General features: G+C 34.2%; 1 protein-coding gene across 3 annotated transcripts in view; it reads right to left on the reverse strand.

Annotated features, from left to right (window-relative positions):
• Positions 1-1,373: 1,373 nt before the first annotated feature.
• NGR-A20 (neuropeptide receptor A20) overlaps positions 1,374-13,931 on the reverse strand; it is a 45,927-nt gene continuing 33,369 nt past the window's right edge. Inside the window, exons 3-7 of one of the 3 annotated variants that reach the window (XM_062673797.1) lie at positions 13,631-13,789; positions 11,750-11,886; positions 8,652-8,754; positions 5,457-5,844; positions 1,374-4,382 (exon numbers count right to left, since the gene is read on the reverse strand). In XM_062673797.1, coding sequence (XP_062529781.1) covers positions 4,159-4,382; positions 5,457-5,844; positions 8,652-8,754; positions 11,750-11,886; positions 13,631-13,789 — 1,011 coding nt within the window. In that variant the 3' untranslated portion in view covers positions 1,374-4,158. 3 annotated transcript variants of the gene reach the window in all.

The raw sequence follows: 13,931 nt of genomic DNA on the forward strand, positions 1-13,931 counted from the left end.
ATGACAATCGCCACTGAAAGGGCAATACTGGCCGTGCAAAATGCAAATTGGGTTCACCCTATTCCGGTAATCAGGATTTATGGTTTGGAGACAAAAAATATACGAACTCCAGCGCTTATTGAACAGTTCGTTTACCTTTTATTTGTATTAGAGCAAACAATTTATATTCAATTTATTACACTAACAGGTTTGTGGATTTTAAAGAAAATATCATTTATTTATACACTAGCGACCATCACCGCCCTCGTCGAACCCGTCGCTTGCGACGAAGGGCTCGACGAGCGAATTAACCCACAGACACAGCCCACTGAGTTTCTCGCCGGATCTTCTCAGTGGGTCGCGTTTCCGATCCGGTGGTAGATTCTGCGAAGCACTGCTCTTGCTAGGGTCAGTGTTAGCAACTCTACGGTTTGAGCCCCGTGAGCTCACCTATAAACGTTAGGCGAAGCTGAAATAGCCTCTCAAGGCTATCAGCATAGGTAGGAGGAAAAAAAAGCACTAGCGACCCGCCCTCGCTTCGCTTCGGATACTGTAATTTATTATGGATTTCTCCACTATATAATGGATGTTATTATACAGATAAACCTACCTCTTCAATCACTCTCTTTAGTAAAAAAAACCGCATCAAAATTCGTTGCGTAGTTTTAAAGATTTAAGCATACATAGGATATAGGGACAGAGAAAGCGACTTTGTTTTATACTATGTAGTGAGTAGCCAAATGACTACAAGTAGGTTTCGAAGTGGTGCCTGAAGCTCGAGATGGACAAGCCATTGGAGTACAGATCACGGTATTGAAGAAAGATAATTAAATTAAAATGTGGGGCGAAGTGGTGTCGGCGAAGCACTCTTTGCAAATCATGCCCCTCCAAAAAAATCTCCAAATTCTTCATTGAACAACCCGGCTCTGTTCACATTGTCTGGCGGCATCCAGATAAGTTGATAATTTGATTATCTTGTGCAAGTTTGAATAGAAAATAAATCGCCGGCGATCATCTAGCCAATTGTATAAAGTGACTACCTTCCCTAAAACGGCTACAACGACAACGCCCTCAAATTAGTTAAATGATTCAGAGAAGGCTTCTCCGGGATCCGGCCTTTGGTTATGAAGTGTATTCAAATAATAGAAGAATAGAAGAATAGAAGTTCGTTGGTACACTGTTGAATAGCGAATGGATCGGAACAATGATGGGTTTCAACCTAACTGTGACATTTTAAAAAAAAACATCTTCGTCACCAATATGGAGTTGCATATTCAGAAATTTCTTCATGAACAAAAGAGACCTTATATTTGTTAGTATAATTTTTGAAATTAGAATTCTTATGTGTATATTTATAATTTTGTTTGAAAAAAAAAAGGGAAATAATTTACATCTTTTTAGCATTGTTCTTTATTATATTATATTATCCGCATTCATTTTATTTTACACACATTTTTAAACTGCATATTAAATAATTATAATATATACATACATAGTAATATTTTTAACAAATATTAATATAACTTAAAATTTGTTTTTTGTATGTAAATATCGATCCAATGTCTTGTCATAAGATTTTTATATAAATGGTATACAAATGCATGTTGTCCTTAAAAGGTTTCAAATGTTTCGTGAGAATGGGATTGTCAACAATCCAAACGACCCTCTTCAGTATGGAGTCAAATGGAAGTACTTGGTATTTGGGGGTCCTGGCCCTAAGTGGTAGTAATACTCCACATGAGGCCCGACTTGTGCTTCGTAAGACAAAAGTTATAAAATATTATTATTATCGTTTCTGCAACTTTACACAGATCAAAATTTCATATTTTCAAAAAAGAATATTTTAATTACAAAGGTTTTGATTCACAATTTCTTCAATTTAAATTTCAGTGAGACCAACAAAAAAAACAATAATTTTGCAAAATCTGCGTTGGCTTAAGACTTAATTGAACAGTCACATATTTTCTTTTTAATACTAAATGTGTGTTACATTGTAATCTACAGCCAGAAATTTTGAGTAAGAAATATCTATATACTTCGTTTAAACTAAATATTTTAAACGCTATCTCAATTTCGCATTCTTACACAACAATTTCACACTTAAAACCCGTAATACGAAGAGCGACCTCTAAACATTCTAAACACTATGTAACATTATACGTTTTATTCAGAAATCATAGACTAATGTTATCTATGTATGTATGTATGTTATCTATGTAAAGCTTAAAGTAACGGTCAACACCACTGTAAAAGTCGATAAGTAATGTTTTTATCAAATACGTGCATTGCTGAATTATATCGATGCTAGAGGGTTATCCTCTTTTTATAAAAACCTTTTTTTTTTCTAACTTTAACCTATTTAAATATGTCCGCTTAGGCATTAACAACTCTAAATAATGGTAAACTATGTTACATAACAATATCAAAAGCAAGTTTTTATAGACATTTTTATTTGATAAACAACCAAATTTCTCGTTTGAATGAAAGGCCTAATGGGAAAGCTTAAAAAAGAAATTTTAAACCATTCGGCTCAAACAAGAGCCGTACAATGAAATTTAGGTATTTATTTCAGCCAGGTGAACGTACCAAACCGTTGGGATCGTTTCAGATCTTTGAAGCATAAAACTTCTGTGAATAACACAGGCTCGTAAATCTAATAATACGTTAGATAAGATTTATTAGCTACACAGCGTTTTACTTGGTGCCAATATAATATTTTCATGCGTATCATAAATGAAGCGTCTTTTACACAAAGATAAAATAGAGGTGCTCAACTTTTTTTTAGCCAAAAAAACAATGTTATAAGAAAGTTTTCATGTTTTAAATAATTATGATATACAACCAAGGACTGATTTTTAAAATAATAAATTCTGGTCTTATCATATAAATTAACATTACATCATTATCATTTCTTTACTAAAGAGTATGCAGCATATAGCTGACTTAGTTGTTCTACAGGACTTAAAACTCCTAACGGCTAAATCTACTTAAAAGTCGAATAATTACAGAAGTTCGCACAACTAAATAAGATTGTAAGTTTCAACTATCACCGTTTCCAACTACAATTAAAGTTTGTACATCTTACGAAAATGCAATTTGCATTTCGCAGGTGGTTTCTGAATGTATATGACCGTTGACTACAACGATATATATGTACACATGTACGTACATTCTATATGGCTTATTATTTACAATTAAAAGTGTATTTCAACGAACCTAACCATAAAACTTCTTCAGAAATCTGAATACTCATTCCTTTCAACAATCATGTGTATTAATTAATTAATTTTAGAGTCATCTAAATGATTTCATTTTGTAAGTTCAGCCCTCGATACTCATTCGGTTGTATTATATTCTCTAGATCAAATCTCAAAATTTGTTGAAAGTTTTTAAACTATCTTTTTCTGACTTCAGTGGGAAATTTAAATCTTAACCATTACTCATGTTTGACTATGCCAATGTATTACTAAAAGATCATGACCATCTGTGAACGTGCTTCCTGTTTTATTTTCATGTTTACAAAAATTTTGAATATCATAGAACTCGCTAAGTCTCTAATTTGCGATTTCTTAAACTAGAGTAGTTTTTGTTACGTCACTTTGGCCAAGCGAGATGAATGATGCATTTAAGAATCTTAATCTAGAACATTCTAAATATTTTATACTAGTTTTATACTAGTGGAAAGTTTCGATTAACTAAGTGGCTTCATCCAAACTATCGTTATGAATAAATTGTCTTCGCATGAAGCGTTAAAACAGTTGAATCAAGTGAGGTTATCATATGAAATTTGACGCCAAAATGAATGAACACTCGTACGAGTACGTAGTATCGATCATTTTTCTTAAATGAGAGATGTTGACTCCATGATGATTGAGAACTTTTCTACAATTAGGTAAACAAATTCACGTATTTACTTAGCGTTTGCATTTGGAAAGAAGACTTGTTTCTGTGAGGTTTTCGAATTATCCAAAATTTACCGATATCTGTCTTAAAATATCTGTCACTTCACGTCAAAATTTTCGCATCGCTTATTTAGTTTCAAACAAATTTCATTGTTCTTTTCTTCTTCTGCTTTTTCACCACCCAATCCTAAATTATTAGTTCTTGGCCGACAGCGGTATTGAAATTTATCAGATCCTCACTTATGTTTGTTTACACGTAAACAAACTTTCGCCGTCGTTACACATAGGTAGTCTGCAGTTCGGTCTGGGATCCAGCCCGGTAGGTCTTTGCGCATCTCGTTCTCAGCATCTGCCCGAATGTGGTTCGGAATTGCCTTGACATTGAGCAGTATAACACGAAGTTTATTGCTCCGTTGAGAAGGGCCAGTGCGTCCATTAGCTCCCCAAATAGATTGTAGCAATGCTTAAAGAAGCATCGCCCCAAAATTCCGCTCAGGAGTCCTGATAAAAAAATAAAAATTGTATTATAATATAATATAATAGTTTCATAATATAAAAGTCGTGAGTAATACTAAAATAAAACGCTGGGAAATATTTTTTGAAAAAAAAAAGGATTTTTTTAGTTTCTACTGTTTAAAAGGAAAGATTTTTGTTGTGACTCTGCTAATTCTTTCATGCGATTGAGTTGAAATTTCAAGCGATTTTTATTGGCTGTTAAGGTAATGTATCTAGTATATTAAGTACCAAATGACACTTAACGTAATTTATAACATATTTCGCGATAGTTGTAGCAAAACGTGGGTTTCACTGGTAAATATTCAGACGCAGTACGCCATAATCTTTAAAAAAAATATGTTAAGTGTTCAATATGAATGATTCTACTAAATATTATAAATTCCATTTTACCCCCTACCGATTTACTGAATTTTTTTTTTAATAATTATGTAGGATTTCTATCAGTCATAACACATTGTCATTTGATTACTGATGACAGGTTATAGTCTCCAGCATGTAGGTAAGTTCCACCGTCCTTGCCATTTTCTTGTTTGAAGTTTGAGACTACTTAACAGTACAGTTGAACAAGTGATGATCTGATCAGTTGCTCTAATTAAGTCTTCAATGTTTTGTTTAATAGATGTTTGATATATGACACGTATAGAATTCCACGGTCCACTGAATACCTCTTAAAACCGTTTTCCCCTTGACTCAGTTTAAAATAAACTTAATCCTATTAAGTACCAAACAAATAAATTATGTTGATCTTGATTGAATCTTGAGGATTTTAGCAATAAAAACCAATTAAAACTTCCCCACCATCCATAGCTTTTAAGAGTTTTGAGTCAGCATATTGATCTTTAGACATCGCTCCCAACCAACCACTCAATCTAGATCGTCAATTTATTTTAACATTAGAAGCTACTAATTAGGATTATTGATTTCTCTCAAAGAAAACGTAGGATTCACTGAGCGCTATCTGTCTTTTTTTCGTCAATCTTATCTTTTATAACCATAAGTACTCTTTTAATATGTATAATCTTACATATCCCATAGGGTTCGAAGACAAAAGACACTTACCTAATATACCCTGAGGAAACTCTGTCAGTAAAAACAATAATAGTACAGCGACTAACATCTTAGTCGTTCTGTCGGTTCTTCTTTCGATTTTAGACCGTTTTGTCGATCTGCGAGTGAAAATATTTCCTTTTCCATTCACAATCGTCTCAGCTGGACACGCGTTGTACCCTTTGAGAATTTTCTTCCTATAATTGGCCCTGTATAAAGCTCGGATCAGCCAAGCGCTGATTATAGTGAGAATGACGCATGGCAGTAATTTGATTAAGACAGCGTGTACCCAGAAATTAATATGATAGAGGTATCCGTCGAAATCGGAATCTACGAAATAAACTTTCGAGAAAACGTTGGCGTTCCTGTCGTATGAGAAGTCTTTATGGATTGTGAAGACCTGGAATGAAAAGAAATGCCGCAGAATGAATAATACATGATAAAGCAATCTGCACGTCAATCTCCGATAGTATTTTTAAAATAAATTTTTAGTATTATTTTTAATTGGTATTAAAACACAATTAAAGTTTTATGACTAATTATTGAAGTGTTACCAATGGGCTACATTTAAAAAGAAGCAACATGTTGTAAGACTCAAAGTTTTTATTAAAAATATTTATAGACCGAAGTTTTAAACAAAAAACTTGTTTATTCTTCCGTCTTAAATCAACGGAACCTTTTTAAGATATTTTATTGGCCATATAACAATGGCATTCATCTCGAAAAATAACATGTTTCTCAGTTTCCACAAATTTAACTCGAGTTACTCACTGGAGCAGAATATGTTCATTATTAAAATAAAGGATTCCTTAACTTCAATTGTCAGAACTATCAAAGCCGACAGTGAAGTGAAAATCTAGCCCAATTCAATTCACAACAAAGCCTTCACTTCAGTAACAGTAGTGGAATCAATAATTCCTAGGTGTGAACGAACAAAACCTTAGCAACTGAACCCTCTGACCTTTATCAATCAAGGCGATGGCTATTAAAATTGCAAACGAATTTCTAAGTAGAACGTGAAAGTGGCTTTTAACTCAAATAAATCAAATAATCCATTTATCGATACGTCAATACGCCTTCTGGTATTAACAGCTATTAATCATGTTACATTAATTAGGATATGACTAGGTATTTCAAGCCGTTTGTTATAGGCGTTCCTGTAAACGGACAGTAATTGACGACTCGAGAGGTTTACATCTCAGCTAATATATATTCCTTCCTACAAGGACAGAAGTGAATGGAAGAACATAGTCCTGACAAAAGTGCTCAGTAAAGGTCACGACCCTCAGAACTGAGGAATACGACGCACGGAGGAGGAGGAGGAGGACTACAAGTCTAATAAAATGATATATAAAGTAATTTTACATTTATCAATAGAATACGATGCTACGACGGCGCAATTGTTTAGTATGTTGTGTGTGACAAAATCTAAGGTGGGGAAACTGTTGAATGATAACATTTAGTGTTTTTTATTGATTACACGGGCGAATCAGCTCAAGGCCCACCTTATGTTAAGTGGTTACCGGAGCCCATAGACATAACAATTTGAATGCCGTCAAACATAAAGTGGAAGATTCCACTGAATTGTATATACCATTGGTACATTTATATCTGCTTTGGGCATTCCAACAACAGTATTGGATTGTGTGATAGTACACCGGGCGTCACCACGTTTACAAATTGTAATCTATCTATCTACTATATATATAAAAATGAATTGCTGTTCGTTGGTCTCGCTAAAACTCGAGAACGGCTGGACCGATTTTGCTAATTTTGGTCTTGAATTATTTGTGAAAGTCCAGAGAAGGTTTAAAAGGTAGATAAATATGAAAACGCTTGAAATTAAATAAAAATAACAATTTTCCGGACGGATTCCTTTTTTTTGTTTTAAGTTTATTTTATACAAAAGTTTAGGTCTTTTATTTATCGATTGAGGCACTACGAAGTCTGCCGGGTCAGCTAGTTATTATAATAATAATGTAAAAAGTAACATTTAAATTATTAGAGGTTTTCAGAAGTTAACACTAAATAATTACATTTTAATTCGTACTCGAACGAATAATCGTTACCAAAACCGATTGTTAGGTACCTCTAGCAAATTTTACTTGGGCGAAAATAGGCGTGCGTAACGTGAAACAAGCCAGTAATTTGAAAAGTTCTGTGCCAAAATCAGAGGCAAGTGGAGTTCACAAAACTATTTTATATACGATCCAATTTCTAGTATCTATGTATTAGTGAAGCAAAAACTTTGTAAGTACCCCTTTTTACGAAAATTGCGCGTACGGAGGAGTATGAAATTTCCCACACTTTTAGAGAATATAGGGAAGGAGTGCGGGATGTTAATATTTTCTTAAATTTTACATCAAAAAATATATTAAATCAATGAAATAAACATTACATACACTAACCATGTATTTGACAAACACGCGCATGCATACTATTTGTTTATTGCCAAACTTTTCTTATTGCTTATAGTCTTTGGTTAAATTGAGAATAGGTTCAATATTGTTTGTCTTTATTAATATTTGTCTATAGTGTAACTAGTCTTGGCGAAATCTGTGATTATAGAAGTAAGACTATGACAACAGAATCATAATAGTGTACAAACTTATAATTTCAAATAATTATAGTCGAATTTCGACTACCGGAGGACCACTAGTAAGTGTTAATAGTGTTAGTAGTTAAAATCTATTATGCTGTTGTTGTTAGTCTAAATATGATTTATAAGCGTTGTAATTTTGTGCTGGTAAAGATTTGAATTTTCATTTGTATCTAAAACTGAGGTTTTTCTATTTGCTTGTATAAGTAGACGAGCTCATAGCTCACATAGTGTTAAATGGTTACAGGACATCAACACATCAACAGCTTAAATGCCGCCACCCATTTTGAGACATGAGTTCTAAAGGCTTCGTCAAACAGAACGCGTAATTAGCGCACGTTATAGCGCCAGCGCTTATTGCGCTGGCGCTCTGTTTGACGGTATGTTACCATAGTAGTACAACACATCTCGGCGTCATAGCGCGGCGTCAGTTTAGCGCCCTGACGCGCGCTAATTACGCGTTCTGTTTGACGAAGCCTTAAGTCTTTGTTTTACAGTCTATGAGATGATATTTACCATGTATAACTCTTTAATTTGTCGATTAACATATATTCTATATTAATGCTCACTCTGTTAGTGCAAACAAATAGGTTAAATTAAATACTTACAAAGTACGATGGTATGCAGAGTATAGAGGGAAGCACAAAACTCAACATTATGGCCACTGTGCATCGCCTATCTGTGCATAATATTGGACTGTGAGCCGGATATCTGTGAAAACAATGCGAACTTAATTGCGTAGTCGACTGGTGTAGGATTAGTAAATATTATTTGAGGTTTTAGATTGCTGGTTGGATCCAGCCTGTGCCAAAGTGATCACATGTTCCATTCCAAAGAGCGGAATAATCGTTATTTCAATACTACTGTACTTTGGTGGAACATTTATTTATCCCGAACTCCAGCGCGTTTCAATATTATTGGCATATTACCTACACAACGCCTACCCTACACATACGACTCATTTTCTGTGTTTGAATGAAACATAGGCAATTTATGTTACTTCCCCAAGTGCTTAAAAGACAAATGTGAAAAAAAGTGAAATTTACCAATAACTTTTCATTATCATATCCGTCAGCCCTAGAAAAAAAAACAATAGGAAATGTCAAATATCAAAACTTAATACAGCAAATAGAGAACCGATACCTACAATCTTTCATTTCACATGATAATATTCATAGATCTTTGCTTTTTTTTCTTTCAGATTTGTTAAACAAAGAAATACGTGCGCGTCGTACGTTACTATACACTCTGTTTTAAATCAATGGATGGGTAAAGAAACGTATCGAGTTAATTCAAACATCCAGACGTCTGCTTTGAAAAGATTCGTCCCACATCATTCGTATTTAGATACACGCGCGTAGATTTTCCGTAACAAACATTTCCGATATCTGGATATTCCTTCATACTCGCTTAAAGCTTGTGTTCAAAATTTATTCCTTGAATGATTTTCAATGCTCAAATCTAACTAACACCGTGCCTATTTCTGCGAATAATCATACTTTATGGTTTGAAGGGACATCCATTGTATTGTATAATTGAGACATCATATCGCTATATATGTCTCAAGGTAGGTAACGGCATTAATAACGTAATGTTTACGGGCCCTGGTAATATAAGCCGTGAACTCGATCGGTTATCGATGCAATAAAAAACAATTACCGTCCATTGAAACCTAACATTACTGAATAAAAATCTATCTAAATATATCTTTTTTATTGCTTATGTGGGAGGACGAGCTCACAATCCACCTGGTGTTAAGTGGTTACTGGAGCCCATAGACATGTACAACGTAAGTGCGCCACCCACCACGAAATATAAGTTCTAAGGTCTCAGTATAGTTACGACGGTTGCCACGCCCTTCAAACCGAAACGCATTACTGCTTCACGGCAGAAATAGGCAGGGCGGTGGTACCTACTCGCGTGGACTCACAAGAGGTCCTACCACCAGTAAAGGTTTACTAAGCCTAACTACATATTAACAGCCTGAATCAAATTGAATGGCTTCTAAATCTTTTTTTGGTTAATCTAATCCTAGGCTAATTTGATTACTAAAGTAATCAATTCAAAATAACATTCATTTAGCTCGTAACAAATTTTACTTATGTAATTTTACATTTTCGCGCGTTTTACTAAGTCGAGTTTGAAGCTTAGAATGGTATGTGCCATATAAGGGTTTTAACCACATATGTTATATGTGGTTAAAATTAATTCACTCATTCTAAGTGTATATATATATACCATTCTAAGTGTATATATATATACCTACTACTCGCGAAAACAATAGAAAAAACTGAAAATTCAAAAGTCCTTTTCGTTTTATTTCGGACGTGATACTACTCTTTTGTGTTAGAGCAATAACGTTAAACACACACACACATTCCATTTCTCTTGTGGTCGAGGCGCTTAGTGGCACGATCAAAGATTCACTTCACAGACGACCCACATTTCGGGCGTCAACGCGACGTATTGCCGTCTCGGTAACAAATTTCTATTAGGTTTATTTTCTTGCCTTAAAAAAAAAAAGCTTAAGAGACCCGTGAGAATTTGTATTTCAACCGGAGCTTGAAAATTCAATAGGCTTTTAACACAATTTCAGAACTTAAATAGATCTTGATAGCTATTATTGTTTTTCAAAATTTCACTGCTAAATTATTCCGAAGTTTTCAACAAAAGATTCCTGAATAACCAAATACATATTTCGATTTGAATATTTCGTATTAAAACTCCCATCGTTCTCTATTATAAAATATTCAAAACTAAATTAACGACTTTGAAATTAATACGGTACACAAATTATTAGGAAACATTTGAAGCAAGTCCAAAATAACGAAATATAAATAAATTTTATTCCTTTATTACTAAAAATCTATGGAAAATTTTCAATGATGAGGTTTTTTTTTTAAAAAAACTTGCTCTTTTTTCTTTGACTTCATATTTCACAAAGAGTTAATAAATAGTATGTGAGCCATTGTTCAAACAATAAGGTACAATGGGATCAGTAGATAAAAGCCTTTCCGAAGCCCCCAACATCAGAGAAAATGAAGATATATTGTGTATATAATGTATGGAAATGCTGTGAAACCAGCTAATGGCAGGTCGTACGAGTGGAATCGATTTTAACAATAATAAAAAACTAACAGAAATTAGTAAACTTCACTGTATCGATTCTAATGAAATTTATTCAGACTAAATTGTGGTTGCGATTTAGGATCTACTATAGGTAATCAGTCAATTGATAACTCTGCGTAATCGTCACTTTAGGGTTCAATTTCTTTTAGCACAGCGCTAAAGGTTCGAGCGAGCGCATGGATTACCTGGTGTTAATTAGTAACTACTACATACACATCACACGATAAATGGCGCCATCAACATACTTAAAGGGCTTAATTTTAATATTTATTTTATAATTTTCGACTCACCCTCTTAAATCGGAATGTATGATGCCAGAAACAAGTTGGATGTAAAGAATCACAATATATCTACCATACCATTATTAGGTATGTTCAATTTTGCGAGTTTTTTTTTTTCAATATTTAACGATATTCCTTCCACGCGAAACGTGAACACGTGTTGAGTATTTCTTGTAAAAATTATACTTGCTTGCAATATTTGTACCTCTACACAGTAGCATTAGTCGATAGAAGTCAGAAGTCATTTAGGAAAAAAGAAGGCGTCTTAGGCTAAAGGATAAAATCGGTATACTCACTTGATTGCAAGATATCGCCAAACTGCCAGAGACAAGGTTAACAGTATTGACGCTGTATGGAATATCTGCGTGAAGTGCATATGAAACAGCATATATGCAGCCCAGGAGTATGGACGGTCTTCTTGACCGGGTAACAACTGTGAGAAAAAAAAGACTATTAAAAACATGAGCAAGCTCCATTATTTTTCTTGATCGGTGATCGGTGTGTACTATCCAATCTATTCCAATCTTATACCACTACTACTACTACTCGTAGTATGAATGAAAGACTGCCTCACCATTGAAATGCCTATCTCACACTTTTCAGAGCCTATAGTACATTGTTGTGTAAAAGCTCTAGATAAACTTTCTTTATTACTGGTGGCAGGACCTCTTGTGAGTCCGCACGGGTAGGTACCACCACCCCGCCTATTTCTGCCGTGAAGCAGTAATGCGTTTCGGTTTGAAGGGTGGGGTAGCCGTTATAACTATACTGAGACCTTAGAACTTATGTCTCAAGGTGGGTGGCGCATTTACGTTGTAGATATCTATGGGCTCCAGTAACCACTTAACATCAGGTGGGCTGTGAGCTCGTCCACCCATCAAAGCAATAAAAATAATAAAATATATAATAAATAAAATATATCTTGTAGCTTTGCCCGAAATTAATAACTTCCCTTCCGTAATAAATCAGTATTTGTTAACATTTTCATGGGTTTCTTTTTTGCGAAAAATCCTAAATATTTTTCAAAAACCAAAGCTTACGTTACTCCTTATAACATAACTTATTTGTTATCGTAAATCTATCGAGCCTTATTATAGCATAATATTAGCCGGAACATGGAGACAGACAGACAGATAAACATTTTAAAATTGTTTATTTTTGCCGTTTCCACATTCAACGAAAACTTAACTAAGTAAAAATATTTCTGATTTTGAAACTGAATCTTTCTAGAATCAATAACAAAATTACAGCTTTGAATTAAAGTCCAATATTGTGAGGATAACTGGCAGTTAATATTAATACCTAGGTTGGCAGCCCGTTGGTTTACGATATCATTTAACTTTTATGCTCCTTTTAACAACATTCAATTGAACATAAAGTTAATTCTTTCATAAAATCACTAAAAGTTAAATAATAAATTTATTTACAGAAGAAAACTGGATGGTTTCAGTAGATTTTTCATTAACCTAGATCTTAAAATTATACACGGGTCGGTCTTTTGTTTATTTAAACTTATTTAATACCACAATCAGATAACATTGACCAAAATCTATTATTTTATCGCGGATACCATTAATATATCGGTCCCAGGACTGAGGTGTATCTAATCACATCTCATATATTTAAATCCTTCATAAGGCTTAGGCTATATAGAGTGCCAAATAATTAGACATACATTTTAGATACATACTTTCCAGCCTACATACGTTTGAAAAAGGTTACCCTTCTTTAGCAATTGGGAAAAAGGAATTAAAACGTACTGAACGTAGGTATGTAATGAAATACGTACTTAACAAAATAAATCTTCACGATTGACTTCTACGGTGAAGGAATAACATCGTGTAATAAAAATCAAACCCGCAAAATTATAATTTACGTAATTACTGGTGGAGTCCGCGAGGGTAGGTATCACCACCCTGCCTATTTCTGCCGTGAAGCAGTAATGCGTTTCAGTTTGAAGGGTGGGGCAGCCGTTGTAACTATACTTGAGACCTTAGAACTTATATCTCAAGGTGGGTGGCGCATTTACGCTGTGAATGTCTATGGGCTCCAGTAACCACTTAACACCAGGGGGCTGTGAGCTCGTCCACCGATCTAAGCAATAAAAAAAATAAAAAAATAACACCAGGTGGACTGTGAGCACATCCACCCATCTAAGCAAAAAAAAAAGTACTCACCAAATACCTGTAGATAGCGAATGGAACATACTCAATCATGACGAAGACGTCAGCTACTGCAAGCCATTTTAGCAGTCGATTTATGGGAGCCACTGCGAGATCTCGCCTCGTCAGCACGGCTACATTAAAAGCGTTGGCGAGACTACCAAAAAGACAGACCTACCGAAAATTATACACTAGATCATTATTATAATGTTAATATTTTATAAACATATCATTTATGTGTAGGAGTTTCATCAATTTTCAATTGTTTAAACTTTACGTTATACTTCATTTATCATCTTTTTTTCATTTATAAATC

This window comes from Bombyx mori, chromosome 19 (assembly GCF_030269925.1).
Source record: "Bombyx mori chromosome 19, ASM3026992v2".
NCBI classification, from domain to species: Eukaryota; Metazoa; Arthropoda; class Insecta; order Lepidoptera; family Bombycidae; genus Bombyx; species Bombyx mori.